Here is a 23,890-nt window from a genome sequence, read left to right as displayed (position 1 = left end):
CGCGGCCCCTGCGAGGGACGGGCCCTGACGGCCAATCAGCGCGGCCGCCCCCGCGCCTCGTCAAGGCTCGCGGCGGGGCGGGGGGGGGGCTGCCCCGTGCCGGCTGTTCCCGGACGGCGCCGCCTCCCGCCGTTGGGCGGAGCTGGGGAGGGGGCGGCGCGGCGGGGGGGGCGGCCGCTGCCGGGAACGGCCGTACGGGAAACCCAGCTGAGTTCCGGGCAGCGCCCTGACGTCAGCGCGCGGCCCGCGGCCGCCGCCACCGCCTCTTAAAGGGGCAGCGCCGCCGCGGGCGGGCCTTATGCTCCGCGCCGGGCAGCGACCCCGCGTGGGGCGATGCCGTACCGTTCCCCGCGGGGGTGGCGGGGGTGTCCCCCCGAGGCTCTGGCCGCCGCCACGAAGACGCTGCACGCTGGTGGTTTAGAAAAGAGACTTTATTAGTTGCGCTGCTTCGCCGGGACGCAGCCGCGGGAACGGCCGGGGAGCTCCTCCGGGCTCCCGCCGCCCCGGCGGCTGTGCCCGCCCGGGCCTCCTGCCCTCGGGGCCAGCTGGCTCGGCCCCGCCGCTCCGTGAGAAGAAATACCCACGTTAAAACCGCCCGTGGGCCCTGCGGGGGGAGGCGACCCGCGGGCTGCGGGCCCGTGCTGGGCTGGGAACTGCTGGGCAGGAGCTGCGGGTGGCCAAAAGCCTGCGTCTCCTGCCCCCGAGGGGGGAGTCAGGGCCCCCGGCCCGACCGGGAGCCTCGGCGGCCGCCCGCTGCCGTCCCCCGGGCTGCCATATGCCCAGCACGCGGGCCTGGCACGGGCGCACCTCTGGGGACGATGGCGGCGGCGGCACGGCCCTGGGGAGGTGTCTGCTGGGCATCGATGCCAGCCGCGGCAGTGCCGGCACCGGGACGGGACCCTGGGCAGGGGACAGGCTGGATGCAGTAGACAATAAGAAGGTAAATAATTCTTAGAGGAAAAGCAAGTTTATATATTTGGTTATGTTAGCAACAGCAGCCCTCCCTGCTGCCTGGGGGGAGCGGGCTGGGGAGGAAAGCAACTGCGGTCACAGAGGAGGGCTGAGCCCGGCAAGCAGACGGGGATGAGCACGACCGGGTCCCTCCCTCGCCTGCCCGCCAGGATCAGCCTCCCCGGGCAAAGCCATCGAGGCACACAGCCTCCTGCCTTGCTGCCTGCTCCTGCAGGGCTGGGTCGTGCTGCGGCGGTGGCTGCCTATATGAGAGCCGGAGTGTGGCAGCCCCGGGCTGAGCCAGGGCAGTGCCCTCAAGCTGTGGTGTGCTATCCTAGTGCTGCCTTGCTGCAGGGGACAGGGAGTGAAGCTGCAGAAAGCAGGAAACGGGGAGGAAAGCGCAGGACCTGGGCACGAGCCTGAGCCGTGCCGGGACCCCTGGAGGAAGCAGATGCTCAGAAATACTCAAGGTCCGGTGCTGGACCAGTGTCAAGGCTGCTCTCTGACAGTCAAGATCCTCACATGGCATCGGCACATCCCATATCCTTCTGGAAACAAGCTGCAGCCGGTGGTGACTGCTTCAGCACAGCTGCCTGCACATCCCCTCTCCCTGGGCAGTGAGCATGTACCTTGCTGCCTGCTGCCACCACCCCTGCAGGTGTGGAGGGACCAGATCCAGCACCCCACCTCCATGGTGGTCCCTGCCCTGGCAAGGACTCGCCCACGGCTGCTGGGCCTCTGGCAGCCAGATCTGTAACCCGGGCAGGGGAGCGTGTGGCCCGCGCTGCTCCTGCCGCAGCCCCGGGGCTGTCGCAGCAACGGCCCCAGCGCAGTGGGGAGGAACAGTGGACCCTGGCTGTGTGATGTGCACGCGGGCACCCACGGCAGTCCCGGCAGCGGGGCAGCTTTTCAGCGAAGCCGTCCTAGGCACCACCACATAATCCAGTCCTCGGGAGGGCAGAGAGGAGCAGACCTGCCTGCGTGCCATGCGGCTGGCTCAGCTTCGCCCACACTCTGCCCATCAGCAGGACTTGCTCAGCTCTTCCCTCCCGCACGCTGGGTGCATCACAGTTCCTCTGCTCCCCCAAAGGGGTGGCCAGCTTGGGTGCTAGGAGTCTTCCTGCCTGCAGGGATGGCCGTGCAGCCTGGCACAGGGAGCTGGGGTGGTGTGGGCTGGCGGGCTGCTTGGTAGGAAGCTTTCTTGACACCAGGTCTTTGCTTATGGAGAACACTTGAGCTTTCCAGGTGTACAGCCGTTATCTTGGTTTTAGCACGCTCCAGCTGGACTGGGTCCCCGTCACTCAAAGCCCGTCTTCAGGTCTGGTGCTAGAAGGCTCTCACGCAGCCTGCGGCAGGAATGGTCTCCAAGGGTGATTTAACAGTGTAAGAAAAACAGTCCCGTGTTCCTAACGTTTCTGTGTGCTAAAACTAAAATATAAAATACACCTTGTCCAAGCAGGCAGGGGATTGGCGTCGGCTCTGCAGGGTAGTAAATATGCATTGTGTACACTTTCCCTGGGGCACCAGGGCAGAGAGAGATCTCAAAATGTGAATGATTACGTGTTCAGCCGTCGTCCACAACCCTTCCGCACTGCAGCCTGTCCTACTCGCTGTCACTCTTGTCCACCAGTACCGCGTCGGACTCCTCTGTGATCTCCAGCAGCGTGTGCATCTCAGGACTCTCACCACGCAGCAGATCCGAGTTTTCTCCCTCCTCTCCACCAACCTCCACCAGCTCCGTGGCTTTCACTTCCACCTCGCCCTCTCTTATTTTCTTGACATGGAAAGTGAAGGGTGGCACTTTGTAGACGGCTGTCTTGGACCTGGCATAGATGGTGTGGTCAGGGGTGAAAGACTTCCTCAGCTTGTCCCGAGAGGTCTTCATCTTCTCTCTCCTTTCGTTAGTCACAATCTTGGTGCCCAGCTTGTTCATCCTCTTCTCCAGGTTGTGGCGGGTCTTCTCCAAGTTGTGGCGGGTCTTCTCCAGGTTCTCCTTGGTCTTTAGCTTAGTCTTCTCCATCTTCTCCTTTGAGAATGCCTTCTTAAAGTCATCCACTCTTTTCATGCCGCTCCTTTTGATGCGCTCTGCCCGTGACTCTTCGATAATCTCTTCAATCTCCACCTCTTCATCCGAGGAGAGCTGGACGTGGTCCTCCTCTCCATGGTCCTCACCCACAGGCACCTCCTCACCCTCACCTTCCTTCTCCAGCTTTTCACCCTCCTTTAGAGACTTGCTGATGCTCAGTTTAGACGGGAGCTTCACTTCATCCTGCAAGACACAGAGCGGAGCCAGTGAGACACACACACCCAGCCTCTCCAGACTCGGGAGCCAGCCCCCCCCCCGCCCCGCCCGGCAGTGCTGCAGAGCAGAAGCACAGCTACGATCCACGATCCACGGCTAAGCAGACCCAGGCGATGTCAGGCCTCATCCTCCCTTAGTGCACCTGATAAATTACTGTAAGGAGAACCTGCCCTACCCGCGGCAGCTTAGAGCTCTGCTGTATTTAAGCTCAGGTATACCAGCTCTGCTCACTCTGGGTTGGTTCCAAACCCATCCGTGACTCCAGCAGTGCAGGAAGAGGCAAGCCAGCACTGAAACTGGAGACTCTTCCCTTCCTCCTGTGCCCCTGTCACAATCCCGTCCCCTCCAGTTTCATCATCATCCCAGGACCTGGCCATCGCATGCTTCCTGCTCCTGGCCCCACGAAAGCCCCTGCCCGCATCCTGCCGTGGAGGGGCGCAGGGAACCCACTGGAGCGACGCGGTGCCCCCTTGCTCCCCAGCGCCTGCCCAGAGCCCTTCCCATACCCCCCCAGCCCACGGCGTTTCGGCTTCCTTCCCGTGGGTGGTCTTCTCTTGGTAAGACCGCTGGCCACCCCCAGGTCTCCAGCCTGGCCAGGGTCCGGCCCGCGGTGGCCCAGGGCACAGCGCGGTGCTGGGCTGCAGATGGCAGCACAGTCCAGAGCCGGGTGTCCAGCCACGCTGCCTGGCGTGCACACAGTGGCCTGGCCGACCCCAGTCTGCACTCAGACTTTCCCAAGGCCTGTAGGATCCAGATGTGGGGCTGGGACATCTCTTGGGATGCAGCAGGCGGCCCTGTTTTTCCCGTTTCTCCGCTGGGGAATAAGTTGGGGAATTTGTCCAAGCCTGTATCTGAAGACAGAGGAGACAGCAGCCCCGACTCGCACAGCTAGGTCTGCAAGGTTACGCTGTCTCTACTTGGGACAGGGGGTAAATTCATTCAGCTTCTCCGCTCCCCCGGGTCAGCCAAGTTTCTGATCCCAGTGGCAGAGGACAAGCATGTGCCCAGGAGAGGAGCACAGGTCTGGAGTGGGATTGGTTTTCATCTGAGCAGCACATAGCGTGCGTCCCTGCTGCAATGAATCACCTCTCTGTTCCCAGGACAGGCTGGAAATAGCCCATCACTCTACGAAGCGTCACAGCTGCGGGGCTGCAGCCCACGGCTTAGAAATTTATTGCCCAAGGGGTTTTAATCTACGGAGCTGGGTGGGAGAAGCATGGAGCTGCTGAGACAAGCGCTGTCAGAAAGCCAGCAGCAGCCGAAAGGCAGTGCGTGGAACAGGCACGCAAAGAGTGGAGATGCTGGGCTGAGGTTTGGAAAAAGCCTGGGCAGCAGGACGGCCGGGTGCCGTTTCCAGCCCCAGGGCAGGCAGGAGCTGAACAGAGCAAGGATGGGGGATCCCAGTCCAACACTGGCAGGAGCAGGTCCCAGTGAACCAGGGTACCCTGAGTGCTTGACGTGCATGGCTTGCCTTTGCCCAGCTTGGGGATGCCGGGAGCGGAGCTGCCCTGTGTCCTGGGAGAGTGAATCTGCCATGGTATCTCCCGTGCAAGGCTGCACGCTCTGTGTGTCATGCTTGCACAGCAGTAGCCACTGCACCAACGCAGCTGCAAGCTAACAAGCTACGCAGATGTCAAGAGCCAGGACACTCGTGATGGTCAAACTGCCAAAACAGCCACTGAGGCCCAGCCCCAAAGAGCCACACCAACTCCAGCCGTGCTTCTGCGCAGGTTTCTCTGGCGCTGCCACGGCAGAGGACGTCCCGATCCCTCACGCAGTGCTGGAAGGGACGGCGTGTTGGCACGCCCGCACCCTGAGCACTCTCCCACCACCACGCTGACGCGCTGCTGCTCCAGCTGACCCAAGGTCACCACCACGCTGCTGCTCTGGCCTGAGCCCATGGTCGAAGGCAGGACAGGACGGTCCCTCTGCAGACGTGGGGCTGCTCGGCTCGGCCAGCTATGCTGTCCCCAGCTCTTCTTTTCCTTACACCACTCGTGAACTGACATAAGCTTATTGAATATGTGACTCCAGCACAGCTTCACCTGGGTGAAATTCAGATGCTTTTAGCTGCCTTCTCATCCTTCCCCAAGCACAGGACAGTGCTGTTCTTTGGGCAAGCTGAAGTTCTGGAAAGATGAGGGCATCTGGGGAAAACTTTGTGAACAGTAAGAAGTCAGCTGTGTGGAGCACTGGGCTCAGTGAAGGCAACATGGGCTGCAGTGTCCGTGGTCAAAACACAAAGAGTCTGCCAAAGCAGGGGTTTTGTTCTGGGTTTTATTCAGAGCAGAGAGCTGCGCTGGGCAAAGCTCTTCACCCTCCAGATCACAGCTCAGGTCCCAAATACTTTCTGGAGATTAAGGTGAAGTGGCCAACATATGTTTTCTTCATTTGATTAGCCACTTCAGGAGAAAACAATACACATGCTCTCCAGAGGGTCAGGTCAGTCCAGAACAAATCCACATCACTGGAAGGGCAGGGATCCTGTTCTCCACAACAACACCTGCTGGAGCAATCCCAGAGACTCCTGGGGATCCTGCCCCGCCAGCTGAGAACATCAGGAACTCCAGCTACTTCCTTCCCTCCGAGTCAACACAATGAGCCAGAACAAAGGCATCCCCCTCTCGCCTGGCACGACTGTCACTGGAAACAGGCCATATCCTGCAAACTCAGATACTTATCAGCCCCTTGTAAGCTCCAGAACATGTGTCTGCAGAAAGAAACACCACCTCAAAAACTCTGTCTGCCACATAAATAACCACTTTTCCTCGTGTTACACCAGCAAATCCATCCAACTTTGGCAGCGTCCTGCAACTCTTGCCTCACAACCGTGAAGACGTGGCGAGCAGCAGCTCCTGCTACATGGGACAGCTGGAGCAACCCCTGTTAAGAGTGTCAGTGCAGCTCTCTAATCCCTGCCACTTCAGCCCTGAGAACAGCAACTGTCCGGCTATTTGATCCTAACTCCCACAGACTGTACTCATGTACAGACCCACGCTTTTGCTGTCCCACGCACTGTCCCCACAGGCAGCTGCTCTAGCCCCAGCCCAGCAGTGCTCATGGACTTGAGACTCTGCTCATGCCTCTGTCGGGAGGCACCCTCATTGCTCAAACACAGAGACAAAGAGGGAGCACAGCTATTCCCATAAGTAAGGACATCTCCAATCCCAACCTCCCCCCTTGAGACTGTTTCTGAGAGCTTTTCTCCAGCTGCGCTTAGGAAACCCTTTGCAACCTTCACCCGGCCCCTTTCCTGCAGGGCCAGGGTGACAGGGTAGCATGCCTGCTGCAGGGCTGTCAGGCCAGCCTAAGGGCCCCAGATAGTGCGTCTCTCTTTCCTATGCCTGGTATAATTCCTGCATTTTTTTCCCCTGACTCTTCCTCAATCTGATTGCTTATCCAAGCCGTAGATAACCAGCTGGAGGACAGCTGGTAGATTTTCAGCACTGTGTGCCGTGGGTCACTTTCCTGAGTCAAAGCCCACCTGCATCTAGGGAGCATTCCTGCTGGTTTAGCGGGCTCTGGCTTATGCACAGGACAGCTGGTGCAAGAACAACCAACAGCTCTGGCACGTCTTAATGGGGACAAGTACATTGCTGCTGAGCATCCCTAGTGTGTAGCTCCCCACCCGCACCCAGGCACTGCCCAAATGCCACCAAGGGTCTCCTCTTCCCTGCCTGAGAGGTGTTTCTGCTGTGGAGAAGGGGCACTGCCGGCTGTGGGCAGAGTGTGCCTACAGACACGGACAGAGTGTCTGCTTTCAGGGGAGGACAATGGGACCTCACTTGAACAATCAAGAACCATCCTGGGTCTATGGGTGGCTGCTACACAAATCCCTGCTCTGGACAAGGCACTATGGTCTGTGCACTTTATTTCACTCATGACTCATCCAGATGAGCCACATTTTTAACACCAGGCATTCCAACTACTCTATTTTTACTGGGAAAACACTGACCCTTGAAGTGGGCGAGTCCAAAATCCTGGCTCTTCGCATTCCTGCCTGTTGGGGCATTCAAACCTTGGCTCCCAGTCAGCAGACGCAAACCCGTTCTGTTCTCTAAGACAGCTTGAATCCAGCTGGCACAAAGACAGTGAGTAAACAAGATTTCTCAGAAGATTTTTATACCAGCAGAAGAAAAATCTTCCTGCTGTGTGCACAAAGCAGAACAACGCCCAGAAGAAGGACAGGCGGCATCTGCGTGTGTGCTGGGACTGAGCTCGCTGCCATCTGATGTGCTTCAGACAAAGGTTCAGCTCTGATCCAAGTTCTAGTTTTCTTTTGCCCACTTGCAGTGTGCCACCCCCCCAGCCCATTTCACAATCAGACACGTACAGTTGTGCTGTCCCTTCGGCACAGACCTCCCCGGGGAAGCGGTTTACTTTGGGAAGCTCCCTCCCGCTGGCAGAGCCGATGGGACTGGCAGCCCAACAGCCTGCAGACCTTGTGGGCACTCGGCGGGGCCCCGGCGCTTGTACCCGGCATCGAAGGCAGCTGGCTGCCAGCTGCCAGGGTGCTGGGCTGCTCTGTATTCCTCGTACCTCAAACAATTCAGAGCCGTTAGATCTACCCAGCCGACCAGCCTCTGCCTTGCTCTGCTAAGCGGGCTTTTTATCTGACATTGTTTTGAAGCCCGAGTTCCCTTGCAGTGAGTCACGCAGGCAGCCCCATATGGTCATGTACACACCGCCTGGTTGCTACAACACATGTAAACACTTCCCCTGTCATATAAAAGGCCAATAAGACACAAAGCTGAGCTGCATTCCCAGCCTAGCAGAGCTCTTCAAGCACTGCAGAATCACCAGCAAATCTGGGGAACACTCCCAAAATGCAAGGCCTCCTGGATTGCTCTTGAAGAGGCTCTTATTGTAAGTGTGTAAAAAACAGAGTCCCAGAACTCCCAGCCACTCCGACCTCCAGTTTGAAGGTTTAATGGAAGATTTTTCACATGCGCATGCTAATCACATCTGCAATTCATTTTGTTCAGTTATTTTTACACAATTGCAACAGCACAAACGGTTGAGTTTGGTTGACATGCAGCCGTAACATGCAGAACATGGCCAGCTCACATCCCCAGGCTCTGCTATGACCAAAAAGGGCTGATCCCAACTACTGCTGGGTGAGCTGGAGCTTGCTGCACCTCCTGCGTCATGCCAGCCCTTCCTCTGCCCTCCCAGGGCAGGTCAGACAAGCTCTGGCCTGGGGGAGGCTGAGGGAGGATTAAAAGCATCTGGGCAGAAGACAGCTTTCCAGGTCAGATTGAGCCCTGCCAGAGAAGAAAAAGTTCTGCTCTCCCATTGCCATGATAACTGTTTTGCTCTGCCAGTCCTTAGAGGATGCTTTCTGTGCTGACCTTCCATCAGTGTCACAGGAAGGAAGATTCAGTTATTCCTAAGTAACAGCAACACACTTGATAAGCACCCACAGCCTAGTAGAGCTCAGGGATGTAAAGATGCCCTGTACAGAAAAGAGGGCTGTGCTTTCTTCACCAGTGCCTTGTTGGAACAGACGTCTGTGGAGATTGTATTGCTATCAGACTCTCTTGCTATATCACAAAACCCTGCCTTTTTAAAAAATCTTGTCACTCTCCTTGAAAAGAAGTTTTCCCTGGCAGCTTCCCCCAGACATCCAGACTCCTGGGCTGAGTTCACCTTCGCCTGGCTCCCGGGACAGACCTGTCCACCGACCAACGTGGCTGTTCCCACCGGACAGTGCTGCTCACACCAGTGGATGACCACCCAAAGGGCAGGCAACTGGAGCTTAGGGTATTTTCTCCAGTAGCCACACAGTAAGAGGAAGGCTGTCACCAGCAGCCCTTGTGGCATGAGATAAGTGTTAGATAAAGAGCAGTTCAAGTCACCACTGGCTCCAGTCTGTGTGCAGACGCCTAGCTCCTAGTGAACAGCACTGGGGGGCTGCCACTGAATAGAAATGGATGCTGCATTGCCTACCTGAGACAACTGTAGTTTTACATCACACAGTTTGTGCTCTCTGCCTGTCCTTTATCTATTTAAAACAACTTCAAACCATTTCACAAACACTTATAAACTAAACCTTACAAGAAGCCTGAGGAGGTAGGTATTACCAGGTCTCTATTTCAGAGGGAGAAACTGAGACTCAGAAAACGGGTAGGATTTGCCCAGTCACAGCGGATGCCAGCAGAGCCAACTGCTCCTGGCTACTAGCCCTTCATGCAAGCCATACAGCAATTCCTCCCTCCCAGACTGCAGAAGTAGCCCACAACAAGTCCTGTAATGCCTGAGAGAAAATCACAGCTCCTAACTATCCATTATAACTAGGGCAGCAACATGCAGCAAGCAGATTAGTCAACAAGCGGAGGCATTTCTGCCAACTGAAAGATCAGCCTTCCAGGTCTGAAGGCTTGCAGCAGCCACAAGCAGGCGGAGAGGCAAAGGCTCTGGAATCAGCAGCTTTCAGAGTTTCAGAAGAGGTTCAAAGTGATCTTCAGGGGGTACTCCTGCTGAGGCCCTAAACTGCTGCCTCCTCGCATGTCTTCTGCTGATTTGGGCCATGGCACTTTCCGCAGCGCGGGCAGAGGGAACCGTTCTTGGAGACAGCTCAGAGGGCAGTCCCTGGCGAAGACTCAAAGCGCACACTCTGGATCTTCTCGGGCTAAGACGAGGAAAACTGCATTTCAATGGCCGGCGGAAAGGAAGCACAATGGAAAAGCTTACCTGTCCCTCCCACTGGGAATCTGATCAGGAACATTACCAACAAAGTAATCCAGATTAGCATGAGAACAGGCAGAGAGAAAAGGCACAGGGGTATGTTTTAGTAAAGGGAGAAGCCAGGTAGCAAACTTTGACAGAAAAGACAGACAGCAAAGATTTATTAGAAGGAAGAGTGTCCTTCCCTAATTTACAGCAGGACCTAGGAGATGCAGAATCCCTTCTATGGTTTCAGGCATGTTTACACTGAACACTGCCATAGGGCCAGATTCTGCTCTCTTTTCACATTGCTGTTCACAGAGTGGCTTGATGTCAGCTGTTCTGGAGGTATCTCCGACTTCTGTGGTGTAGCTGAAAGCAGAGTTTGCTTCTATGTGTAAGATTATGAAAAGATAGTGATTTGAAATCCCTGTGTTTATTAATTCAAATACACAAGCTGGAGAGATCAAAACAGCCGGGCGTGATTCCAGAACTCCATCCGCTGGTTTTGTCAGCGTACTGACCTACACCAACACTGGACAATACCCAGCAGCTTACAGACATCTATACCCAGTGACACAGCAAACACGCTCACCGCAAAATCAGGCATGGCCTCAATTCTTACGTTCCAAAGGTTGGACAGATTTTATCTCCAATAGTGCCAAAAGGTCCATAAAAAGAGAAGCCTCGAGGCCTTAGAGAGAAGACTACCGAATCCTGCAATAAGAAGTCACCAAAGAATACTGCTGAGACAAAGGAAAAGATCTAAAATATGGCGGGGAAAAGCAAAATAGGTTGGGATTAGGTAAACATGAAAGGGATAAGCCAGTTTGTTCTCAAGCAGTATCTCCCTGACTAGCAGAATTCCTTCTACCCTCAGTAATTTTGCATATTGTGCAATCTTCTTGGCACTTTTTTCTATCAGGCACGTCTAGTTACTCTATGTCCTGGAAGCTATGTCCTAAAAGGCTGTTATCTTCTTCATGAGGTGGTGAGAATGAGCAGCATGGTACAGGCACTGGAGCTAGTTCAAACCTGATGGTGAAAAGCAAGGGAGGAACAACAGAGGGAGAGGAGGAGGCTGTGTTTAGAAAAGTGCTTTTTCCTAACAGTGAGTCAGAAGAAAGGCAGGGCTGTAGGAAACAGAGAAGTAAATAGATTGCAGAGTGAAAAGGTTTTTTTTTTTTTTCCTCTGACAGCAGAAAAAAGTTTTGATCCTATTATCAGTCTGTTTGTAGAACTGGCTTTACTCTCAGAACTGCTCCTCCCGGATAAACCTGTCTCAACTGATTAATAACTCCAGAGCTATTTCTGAACAGCAAACCAGTAAAGATGGAGTTTGCATTACAGATGATTTGCAGATAGATCTGTGATGATACTGCCATTTGCATCCTCACATAAAGCTATAGACTAAACATCCTGAGACTTTTTATTCTAAATATTTGATTTTCCCTCACTGACACTGAGCATCTTTGCTTCTGGTCTTTGTCTTATCTTGCAGCTGGATAATGGACCCACAGTTCTTCAGGCACTTTGTAAGTTGTAGATCTTGCAGAATGAAGAGGACAACATTATTCCAAACAGGATAAAAGAGGGCTAAGCATGTTGCCAAAAAGCCTGAGTCATTGCCATGCTTTACCTGGGTGACAGACGCATCACAGTACCTTAGAGAGTGGAGACTGCATAGTTCTCTACGCTTTACTTAGATAGGGACAGGACACGACACTTCTGGGTAGTGTAGCAAAAAGCAGCTTCAGCAAAGATGCAGGAACAGCCCTCAGTTTCACCTAATCTGTGCCTAGGTCAAGCAGTACGTTCTTTGGAAAAATGGCTGTGTTAGACTGAGTGTGGTTGCTCGCTCGTCCCGCCCGGCAGAAACCGTGTGCCTTGCCTGGAGCTGGGACAGGGTGACAGCACGCAGTGAGTCACCCACAGCAGGCTCAGTGCCTGCCTTGTGAGCAATGCTGAAGGACGCAGAGGGACATATGCCAGCTACAGAGCATTCGCATTTACATAAAATTGGGGAAATGGAGATAATATGCAGGACTACCACTTTCCCATGATGCTTACACCCTTCCAGTGTCCTGCATTGCCTGCAACACTAAGCAGCTTTTAACCATCTACTGGTCAAACTTGCACCCAGGGTACACTGGAGAGTAATGGTACTGCATCTTTCCAGAGAGAGGCACAGTCTGAGTACTGACTGGCTTCTTGAATTCTTTGGGGTTTCTAATCCCAGACCTGCAAACTTGGTTACATGCAGCCTTGGAGAGTTTTTCCTGCTGTGTGTCCATGACGGGTTAATTTATTTTTGCTGAGGGCTCATATCTAGCTTAAGAATGGGTAAATGACCCACAATCTCACTGGAAACTACAGCGCTCCAGCCACCTAGCCCAGTGAGCACAGCTGGCAAATTCCAGACTTCATTATACTCCCATGTGCAGTGGCCCCACTGGCATCACACAGACATCATGATGGATACTTAGATCCACTGCTGATAGGCACAAGAGAGGCCTGAGAGAGGAATATGTGATCAGAAGGAATATTACCTTTGGTTTTATTTTCATGAGCCATTAATCATCCGATCTAGCCTTAACCCAACTGGCCGAGCAGTCTCTGGCCTTTTGCTCTGAGACAATTTATTGCCGCACAGCTCAGTATGTAACTATAATGCTGAAAGGTTTTCAGCAAAGCAAACAGTCCCGGCACTACCTGCTGATAAATAATACCTAAGCAATGAAATATTAATGCAGTTGATTCCCGGCTGCAAAAGAGAAATCCGTGCTCCAGAGCTGTCTTTCGGTAGAAAGACTGATAATCTGCACTAAGAAAAATCCTGGAAGTGAGAGCTATTAACATCCTGAAATTTTTTTAAGGCTTAGTCTCCTGTGAATAATTATCTTGAGACTCTTATAATTCAGTAACGTGCAGAGAATATGAAGGATTCTTTGCACATCAGGATGTTAGCATGGTGCTCCTTACAATGGATAGAGAACATGCAGCTGAATTCAGTGCTGCAGCCTGAAGGAGTTGAGGTGAACAATATTTCTTTCCTTCCCCTTGGATGGCATTTTTTCACCTCTAATTTTGCTACATCTATGGCCAAAAGCAGGAGAACAGAAGGGAAGATACAATAGCTTTCTGGGCTAAGACCCCTGTATTCCAGCAACAAAGTATCAAAGACAATATTAACTCTTAATGAGTATCAGTTTGTATGATTCAGATTTTTTGTGGTTTTTAACAAAGGCTTCATGATTAATTCTCTTTTGTATTTCGTTTAAGAACATAATTAAGAATATAATAAAGCAAAAGCAAATACAGCACCAGAGGAATATCCTGTCCCCATCGACCACACCAGATGTCACTGGATGAGGCATTTCTTCAGATTTGGCAGGTTGCTGATGCACAAACCCCCCAGTGAGAAGTTCATAGTAATTCTCTGCTGAACCTGGGATCAGAACTGTTGTGGCTACAAAGAGAGCTGCTTTTGAGTGGATTCACAGCAAAATTAAACCAGCCTTTTATTTTAAAGTATTATCAGAAAATAAATACAAAAACCACTGGCTGCTGCAATGCAAATCTCTGCAGTGAACCACTGGGAAAAAGTGATGCTACATACAGTGTGGCTCCAGATCCAAAGAGGTACTCAAGTTCAAGCACAGAGTGCTCCTGAGCTCACGGAGCCAACTGGTCTTGCAGAAAAGTGTAACATGGGTGCCTAGTGTCCATGCCTACCCCCAGTACTGTCATTCAAATTTTATTTGAAATTTCTATTTATTCTTTAATGCTTGTAGTTGGACAAGCTCCACTGAATTCAAGGCATGTAACCCACACAGGCTGTTCTTTGGGACTGCAGATCACGCTGGCTCTCATGAACCCTCTGCTGTCATTAGACTCATAAGGTTTTTGTTTCAGAATGATTAATTTGAAACAAAACCATAGCTCGGGGCAGCTGACATACTGTTAGGAGGTGGAGAAAGACTGCAGCCCAGGGGCAGTGGGTGCGGTGGCTGCGGTACATGGGTTTGTACGCCCTGTGCTCCCTGCCCCGTGCTTCTCATCAGACCCCTGAGTTCACGTTCTTTTCCGTGCTCTCTTCTGAGGAGCACAGACCTAAAAATGAGACAATTCAGCTGTGACCCCCAAATCTGTCGCATTAATGTGTGGGTTTGAAATTCATCCCTCCTCCCCACAAACGACAGTCTTATTGCTCTTGTCCGTATAAGGCCCACTCAAGGCACAAAAGCCAAGCTGGGCTATTTATATTTCCTTGTCCACCCCTACCTACCCTACGCATTGTACGGCTGAGATTCATGTTCTGCCCTACTCTCATAACCACCTGGCCCTTCCCAGAGAAACTCCATGTCTTGCGAGGCTCTGAGCAGCCGCTGGAGTCACCTGAAGAGCAGAGGAGCCCCGCAGGAGCCCCCGAATCTGACAGTGTGGGGAGCATCCTGTCCACACACCTTTGACAAAGGCCGCTGTCTTTCCAGCAAACAATGCTGTGCATCATGAGCCAGACTTCCCTCGAGCTCGGCGCCCACATGAGCCTCAAAATAAAGGACCAGCACACTATAGAAATTCAATACTCAATTTGCGCGCTGAGTGCTGCAAGCATTTGTCTGGCTGTAAGAAAATCAGGCCTTTGACATTTGCAGGAACAAGTTTAATTGTTAAAAAGCGTTTGGAAGAAAAATGCTGTGCTTACGTAAGTGCTGACACGTGCCGTTCTTCAGATGAATGCGGCACGCTGCCTGGTTTTAGAGCAGCAGCTTTTTGCATGGGACATCCATTATTTAATCATGAACTGTAGTAACCAGCCCCAGATTCTTGTATCCTAAAACCAGGAGATTTGGGATGAAGTCACTTCAGTTTGTTTTTATCAGCAACCACTCTAACTAAATGTGTTGATGTCCCAATTTCTCTGAAAGACGGGAGCCCAGGACAGACGGCACAAAGGGAGCACTGAGGAGCTCTGTTCCCATGGGCTACTAATAAGTCACTTGACATCAGACTTTTTAGGAAGGCAAGTCCTGTTTACGGTAAGAGTACTGAACTTCTGTTTACACAGCAGCTTGTCAAAAGTCTGTCACCTTTGCTTTGGTAGGCAAGTTTTTTTAAAAAAAAAGATGTGGTAATTTGGAGGGGGGTTGGTTTTTTCAAATTTTATTCTCAAGAATCGATGTAATTCCCTACGTTAAGTCGATACAAAAACTCTTACCTCGGTAGAAATCAGACCAGCTCCTGGCAAAATAAGGTAAAAGTATATTTGAGAGAGTGAGCAAGTGAGAAAGTGCGCACATGTATATACGTGACTGCGAGCAACGGCCCGTAAACATTCTCCTTAATGCCTCGCCCTTAGCTAGCCCCAGGGGAAGTGATTTTCAGTTCTGCACTTTCTCCCCCAAAGTTTGAAACTACACAGGCTGATGTGCTCTAGGCTCATCTCGATAGGTCAAGCTTTCCCTGAATAAAATTTGATTTTCATTTCCTCCTAATCTAACAGCTAGCAAAATACAACCCTCGCACGTAGTTTGACCTCTTCTCCCAAGGTGCCAAAAGGTCTTATTTGCACTCCTGAAATAGTCCGTCCATAACTGCTGGAGACTAAATATTCAATGCTGAGAGAATAATCAAACATCTATAACTGGTAAAGAGCTAATTTATCTTTACGTCCTTTTATTTCTTCATACTGCAGAATCATGCAATATTAAATCCCTATAGAGCATGACTACTATTTTACTCAGCTCTCTTGCTTGAAAATAGCCACCGCTGGTTTTATGTAATATTTTATGTCTCTTAAGACAAGTTTATTTCTTGTTCTCCAAAAGAAAAGACTAATAAATCTTTGCATTTTTAGCCATAGCAACTGAAAATGCAATTGCACAGGAAAGTTAATCACAGCTTTCTAAAGGCAGCTTTTTCTGAGTTAGAAAGTAATAATAATGTTGCTCACCATCACAGAATTAATTACATTATCAAGAAAGTAACATAAACTTTGATAGGTAGTGGGTTTTGAGAAGTGAAACACTGAATTAGAAAAGAGTTATTTCGTAATTTTTTTTTTTTAATGATAAGACACAGTTAGGAAAACACACTGAATTTTCCTCATTTAGACCCCCAGGGTGGAGCCCATCATAAAGTTTTGGTTTTATAGACTCTCGATACCTTTTTTTTAAATTTCATGAGTATTAATACTGAAACATAGGATGACATTAGTAAACGGGTAATCCAGCAGGAATCCACAAGGCTTCTTGCAACAAATAGCATTGTTCAATATCAGTAAAGCAGCTGAACATCATCCTCAATTTGATAAATGCCTTTACAATGCACACACAAAAATATCACTTCTTTCTGTATAGAGTTTTATGATTTAAATGCGTTAACATTATCTGTTTTGCATAATCCCAGACGAAGTAACACTCTTGTCATTGCTGTGCCTAGAATTACTGACAGTGATAAAATATTCATATGAATATTTCAGGACACAAAATTGTAACCTGATGTTTTTGCAAATCTGCTGTGCAACTCCCACAGGCAGCCTGTGTTAGGAATTTCTGAAGAATGACATCTCCATAATTACAGTAAGACACAAACTCTAAAAATCCTGTCCCTCCCAGGGAAAAACAAAGCAGAATAAAAACCCCCAAAGCCAAAAGCAAAACTTCCAAGAGCCCCCAAAATGTTTAACTTCTTCACAATAAAAGGTGTCTACAAATAAGAGAGACTCCTATATATGACAGATTATTATTCCTTACACCAAGCCATACAATTCAGGTTTCTGTATATTGAAAATTACACGATGACGTTTTTATGGAGCACAATCTACAGAATAATGCAACTATTAAGCAACCCTATTTTCTATATGAGAAATAATAATAAGTGTAGCTCTGAGACAGACTGTAGATTGATATAATTTAGAAACATTCTCTGTTGACCAAAAATCTATGTTTCCATCATATGCAGGAAAGAGTGGTATTGCAGAAGACTGCAAAAATATACCCCATTCTTCCAGGGGATTCCCTGTGGTCCGTGTCCGGCCATTGAATTCTCATTGTATGGGTCTGTCTGTGCCACAGTAATGCAGCACAATACTACTATTGATAAAAGTATTTGTTACTCAGGCACATTAGTATTATTATTGCCTATTTCTTTCTAGTATCCATCTAACATCAAAAGCCCATCATGGATTTTGTTTTTCAGTTTAAGCACCAAATTAAGAGATAATCAAGAGTTTCTCCTCCAAAAGAGACCTTCATTTGCCTTAGCAGTGCCCGTCACAAGCCTGCACGCCTGCTGCCACACCTTTGGCCTCCCCAGAACTGGATCCTTACCCTTTGTGGCATGGTCTACTAAAGCTTCCCGCAGAAGTGCGAGGATTTCCATGAGGGCGCAAAACGCTCCATTTCACAGAAGCAAACCTGGAGAATTTCTCACCTGAGCTCTGTAGCCTCCCAGTCAAATCACACTAAATTCCATGCTGGGAAATTGTTCCAAATTACAAATAATTCTCTTTTCTTCCTAATATCTTCTTGATTCACAAAATTCCTGCCGTAGTCCCTTGTCAACTGATTCGCTTGGAGGCTGTTCTGTCCTCATTACATCAGCAAGAGCATTGCCCCTGATTTCCTTTAGAAGCAGGATTGCTTTTTCATATTCAAACTCTACTCAATATTCATAAGCGACAGCAAAGCAAAAGGAACAGCTCACAAAATGACAATCTGCCCATGTTTAGGATGCTTCCAAAGGATGTAGAAGCTTGCCAGCTTCCTACCTATTTCCGTAACCCACAAGGAACATTATGTTTAAACAATTCCCTTCACTCTTCTCATTTTGCAATGTTTGTTGCTTCTGCAGTACATTTAGAGTTCTATTTTATTTCTCCATGGACAGCTCTATCCTCCCCCAAAAGCCTGATACAAAGAGGCTGTAATAAAAAAAAAAAAGTGGTTAGGTTGTCTGTATGATCTGAACAGGCTTGAGTATTCCAGCCTTTCAGGCATGATAAAACTACAAATGCTTAAGCTCTGAATCACAGAGTTACACAGGCTCCCGTACTTGTTAGATTCCTGAGCCTATTATGATCAGCTCTCCCTTCAAAAACCCTGCTCTAAGAAGTGTTTTCCCTTTTTTTCTGTTTTTCTTCACTCTCTCTCCCTGTGATCAGCACTAGATGCTTCTCTATTTGTCCCTGATGCTGTCTATTATTAATCCAGAGGCTTCTAACTGAACCATTAACTATTTCACCTCACTTTTCTTCCGTGGCCCAATGTAAGAGTTTGGTCTGATACGGAAGACTAACTCCAGACAGGAAAACTGACAAAAACCTATTCCTCTCTTTCTTCTTGTTTAATATTAAAGGAAAAATCCAATGCTTAGCGCAGGGGTTGAACATCAAGCAAACCAAAGCTGTTATTGAAACCAGACAACTAGAAGATTCAAGACTTGCAGGTTGCAGCAAAAAGAATGTGAAAATCTGTACAAGCACAATGGCAGACCTGAGTACTAATGAGCTCAAGGAGCTGTTCTGTATTTTCTCTAATGCCTCTATCTGTCCTAGTCAGTGAGATTAACCCCGATGCTGGGGTTACTGTCTCTTATTGTTATCAGATGCATGTCACAAATCTGAAATACTATCGCTCTCCACGTAGCAATACACATGTTGCCCCTCAGTAGAAAAGATGTTGACAGACGGATTTACAATACCCCCTTCCAGAACCCAGTGCATTCTTGTTCTTTTTTTAGCTAAGCAGAAAAAAACAGGTTATTTCGATACTTCTGGTCCATTGCAATGAGTGCTTAGGGCCATTCTCACTATCTTCATTACAATTCCTGTTAAATGTAGCAACTCTATCAAACTTTGTCTTAGAACACATAGACAAAGTTAAATCATGAATGAGAGATCTACTTTGGACCCGCCTCAGTTGGGACCGCCAGACAGTCAGGGGAGTTTGGGTGAGTAATGGACTGACCGTGCAGTGTGACAGAACCCTTAGCAAAGAAAACATCCACTAATAGGACATAAAGAAGTCATGAAATAGCTTCTTACCTGGTAGATCATGACTTTGAAGTTTCTGCGTTTCAGAAGCTCCGCTTCATTGGCCTCTAGCTTCTTTATCTGCCCAGCTTGCTTTTCCAGGTTCTGCCGAACGGTTTTCACATTGACGCTCACCTTGCGCACTTTTTCCAGCATCTTGTTCACAGTGTTGCTGGTGGTGGTGTGTGCCTTTGTCAGCTTGGTCAGTTCTCCTTGGATGCTGGTCACTGCGCTATCCATCTCTTGCTGTCTCTCCTCCAGCTGTGTTTGGGTCAGCTGGATCTGATCCACTGCTCCAATGATCTTGTCCAGAAGGGTCAGCACCATCACACCATTGATCTGGTCTGATTTGATGGGTTCTTCAGGCACTTGCTCCTCTGAGGCCTCAGAAGCAGTTGGTGGCTCGATAATTTGCAAAGTAGTATCCTCCATGATCGCTTGGGAGTCCTGGCTAGCAGAGCCCGGAGAAGCTGTCACTGCAGGGAGAGAGAGGAGGGAAAACTAAACCCGAGCCTCAGCTAAACTCTGCGCTGGGAGACACGCCAGAAATGGAGAGCACAGTGTGTGGATGTCTGTGCTGAAATTCAAATGGCACAGCTCTGCAAAGCCGTCCAGTGAAACTGCCCTGCAAAATTTTCCAGGCTTGCAGGTCATTGGCTGACTCCACCTCAGCTATATAAAAGGAGCCCGCTGCCAAATGCCTGATGACCCACCCTTTCTGAAATGATTAAAATAGTTGGAGGGGAGGCAATGGCTTTGCATGCAAACACAGGCGCAGCTCAGCGAGGAATCCAAAGCTCTGAAACTACAACTGCCTCTTCTTTACCATAAGTCTAAAGGCACTATAAGCAATGAGAGGAAAAAACAAAAACCTTGAGTAAACGGCTCGGGAAGCTGCTGGGAAGAAAGCAATCCCATCTGGGCACAGCTGTATACATTAAAGGAAGGCTGGTTTAAACAACTGCACACGTTAAAGTTCAGCTGGAAAATTCAGATCTTTTGCCAATACTTAGCTTTTTTTCCAGGACCATAACAGCCTGATTTTCAATATTTTAAAGAAATGCTACAATTTTGATTCAGTAGTTACAGCACATTACTTCTGGATCATAAAAATGCACGCTCCCATGTGTGTGAATGTACACAGTAGGTGTACACATGATATATACAGTGTGCACCACGTCTCTACGCAGATTTAATACAGAAAGAATAAATACAATTCAATCCTGAAGTGAAGCAGCTGGCCACTCCCACCTAAAAGCAGCTATCTCAGCTCTGCAATCCTCTATCCATCGATAAATCTAGCCACTAGACTTTTAAACGTGGGACATGCTTCAGCATATGCCATGCAAAACTGTACTTGTAAGCAATGTGCAGATACATTGTGTTACATAAGGCTTTATTGGTAAAAAAAATACTAATTGTTTCAGAACTTACTAGAGTACATATTGCTTTGGAAAACATGGGAAAGAAATAATCCTTTTTTTGCTAACTTTTAACCTCAGTATTGACACAAAGCAATTCATAGAGTCTTATATAGTGTTGGCAGAAGTTTATGCCTCATGGAGCCACCACCAGCTTACTGCCTTCGAAGACACTCGGGGGGTGCTACCAAAGACTGTCTACGACAACCCAGCAGGACCAAGCACAGGAATGCGAAGAAGCAAAATTCAGATCTTGAGAGTGACCCTGGGTGAGACCCTCTTCACTATCACAGGTGTTGGTTCAGCCAAGGGAATCAAGCTCCTATGGACAGAACTGCTGCGAAGCCTCTGCTGGCTTGGGCAGCAGAAAGCCCTTCCAGGCTCAGCTGAAGGGCTGTGGGCAGACTGGGAAGGCTGCCGTTTCCCTCTTGTCCTGTAGCCTTGACAACAAGCAATTCATACTCAGCACATCCTGCCTCCCACAGGGGTCAAGCCCGCCCTTGCCATTTGCCACAGGCTGGCAAATAAAATGAACGCTCTACAACACTTGGTTTCTCCAGGCTCACAGCCTACCTCAACACAGTGCTGCAAGAAATGCTTAATTCCAAGCATACAAGCTGGGAAACCCACAACACGCAAACAAGATGTACAGCAACATTGTTTAATGATGAATGCTCATGACAGTCAGCACTTTCTGTGCCCCTGTATTCTCCACCATGTGACAGCTCGCTTTTTACTGCTGTTGTACCCACACTGCACCATTGATCTAGATTTGGTTTCACTGTGCATCAGTAAATTGTGCTGTGTGGCTTCCACAATAGGTATTATGTCATGTATTAAAAATAGGTTGCTTTTCTATACCCTGTTTTTTCCTGGAGGGACCTTTTTCCTGAGCATTTATTTCCAGTGTTTGCTGCTGATGAGTCAGTTCCACGAAAAAAATCCTCACTCCAGTCAGATAGCGTTGAGGCTCTGCAGTTGTTTCTCACTGGGGATGTCTGCTTCAGAGTGGATTTCCACAGATACCTGCTATGAAGTTTCAGGTACAGGACAGAATGCAAGCAGAGCAGTGCACTCTCTCTAGGTCTGCCATCTATTCCATGTGTGACTTCAATTCAGTCTCTGTGCCTTCGTTTCCCCATTTGGGAATAATTTAAAAAAATCAGACTGAGTAGGTCGATCTAGATAGAGTCAGATAAAACAACAGAACAGGATTTTATATTTGTTCTTGATACTCAGTAGAAGAGATGAAGTGCCACACTCAGTGCTTGCTGTGCATGCAGCAATCACACCCCAAGCTAAAATGCGATGAGTAATTTTCTATGTTAGGACTAACTTCATTTCAGCCATTTTCTGCCGTGGAGACATACCACGAAAAGCCAATAGGTGGCAAACTGCAGCGTCCCCTTTGGAGCCTTCACGCTGCCTTGAACACACAAGACAGTGAACTCTGACTCAATCTCTTCTAGCGTGAACAATTTCTTGCTGCTCTTGTTGTACTATAGATACAGTTTGATCTTTGACTCTTCCATGCTCACACTATGCCTTAAATATTACTGATCATTCCAATATTCCAGTGATTTTATAGCACCACTACTGAATTCTTTGTACGGACGTGGAACAGACAGTCCAAACAAAAACTAGCATATTTCAGCTTCAAAGAAAAACTGTGTCAGATGTATGCAGAACAATGAAGGATGACAATGTACAGCATCTGCTTCCACATCAGTCCGTGGAAGTTCCTGTGACTATATGAAATGGCTCGACTAACTTCTTAAATAGCACGATACAGCTGCTTTCGGCCTGCCAGAAATAAAGAATGGCTTTAGCTTGCAGTGGACTGACTCTCAGTTAAATTTCACCAAGAAGCAGTTGATGCAATTTGTCCCTTCACCTGTAGTTCAAGTACAGAGGACATGGACTGGACAGAGAAAAAGAAAGAAAATTATCCTCCCTGTTTCCTGAGGACCTGGGGATAAGTACAGGGGGAGGAAATGGGCAGCATGTCTGCAGCTTTCTGTACTGTTAGATGCATCCCACAGATGAGGAGAATTCAGTTTTATAGGCCACTGCCATGCACTTCGTAGGCACCAAAGTAATTCCATGACAAGATACATGTTATTTAACCCTCTAACTTGCTCATTTTTTCATCTCTCAATCAATTTGAGAGATGTCAAATATCCGAATAAAAGCAAAACCTGAGAGTGTTAGCAGCCCTGCCACTGCCATTTCCATCACGCAGCACCACTAGCCTCACTAACACGGCCTGAGCCTGCTGGCGTAGGGTGTCATTCACTGTGACTGGAGCCCACCACGCTGACCCGTACGATGTCGTTATTTCCTTACATATCTGCAGGTGGTCCTTTGTCTCACAGGACCTCTTAGGAGCAGCACTTGGAATTTGTTCCTCTGAGCTTGAGCAGCACCCACACCCCCATCGGTGCTTCTCTGTCAGAGCGTTACAAATAAGCACACAGTAATAACTAGGATCCTCCACTCCAAAGGAGGCAAATGCCTGCCCAAATCCTGAAGAGGCATCACACCTCCCCTGTGCTGTACACCGTGAGGGGCTTTCAAAACAAAGACAACCATGTGAAAAGGGATCTGTGGTTAAATTGTATTCTTGCTATTGCAAAAGCTCCTCTTTTAGTCATATCAAGACCGAGCATTTACTCAAAGACATGGTCAGTAAGTAGAAGTACTTGGAAGTTTAGTGTATTTTAACTTAAGTATCTGTGATTTTTGGCTTCCTTCCCAATGACTCATGTTTCCATTACCAGTCTAGCGCAGAAAACCCCTGACAGGCAGGGAGGTTTCTTGTCTTTAGTTGGATTTCCATGCTATGAAGCGCTACACCCATGGGTTAGCCTTCGGGCTGCTGGAGGGAATCGCCTCCATTGAGGTGTGCTTGTACATCACTTGAATTTGACTCTGAAGAGCGAGTGTTCGCTCTTTCATCTCCCATAACCCTACTGACCTCAACCAGCAAACTTTTATTTCAGCCAGCTGGGGCGGGAAGGCAGCGAGGCTGCAGCGCATGAGGCTGCAGCGCGCGAGGCTAGCGCACCCAGCTGTGCCGACGGGCCGGGCGCAGGGCTCGGCCGAGCTGCTCGCTCCAGAACCGAGCCGCAGGAACCTGCGGAAGGCGTCCGGCCAGGCACGGGCCGGGCGGGCGGGGGAGGCAGAGCCCAGGGGGACCCCGGGGCCGCCCCCTCCAGCCCCGAGGTTGGGGGAAGCCGCCCGCCCCAGCGGCCCCGGGCCCCCAGGACCGTACCTCTGGCCGCCGCTGGTCCCCGCGGCCGCCTCACGGAGAACGAGGGCCGGGCCGGACCGGGCGGACCCCGGCGGGGAGGGCAGGCCGCGCCCTCGCGCCTCGGCCACACTGCCCGTGACGCCACCGGCTGGGTCACGGCACCACCAGTGGCGTCAGCGGCGGTCGGGTGACGTCACCAGCCCCTCCGGAGGAGCGGGCCCGGTGCGACCAGGCGCGGGGTGAGAGGGTCGGCCCCCTCC

At 49.8% G+C, this 23,890-nt stretch overlaps 1 protein-coding gene across 2 annotated transcripts; it reads right to left on the bottom strand.

Annotated features, from left to right (window-relative positions):
* Positions 1-951: 951 nt before the first annotated feature.
* Positions 952-23,870, bottom strand: CAVIN1 (caveolae associated protein 1). 2 transcript variants are annotated; one of them, XM_030023604.2, is made up of 3 exons: positions 23,652-23,870; positions 18,969-19,432; positions 952-3,220 (listed from the first exon to the last, which is right to left on the bottom strand). In XM_030023604.2, exons 2-3 carry the CDS (start codon positions 19,386-19,388, stop codon positions 2,555-2,557), a joined length of 1,086 nt encoding a protein of 361 aa, XP_029879464.1. In that variant the 5' UTR covers positions 19,389-19,432; positions 23,652-23,870; the 3' UTR covers positions 952-2,554. The 2 variants fall into 2 exon arrangements, with proteins under 2 accessions (XP_029879464.1, XP_029879463.1); XM_030023603.2 differs by lacking the exon at positions 23,652-23,870 and having other exon boundaries at positions 18,969-19,579.
* Positions 23,871-23,890: the final 20 nt, after the last annotated feature.

Source organism: Aquila chrysaetos, chromosome 8 (genome assembly GCF_900496995.4).
Source record: "Aquila chrysaetos chrysaetos chromosome 8, bAquChr1.4, whole genome shotgun sequence".
NCBI classification, from domain to species: Eukaryota; Metazoa; Chordata; class Aves; order Accipitriformes; family Accipitridae; genus Aquila; species Aquila chrysaetos.
This window is presented reverse-complemented; position numbering and strand designations above follow the sequence as displayed.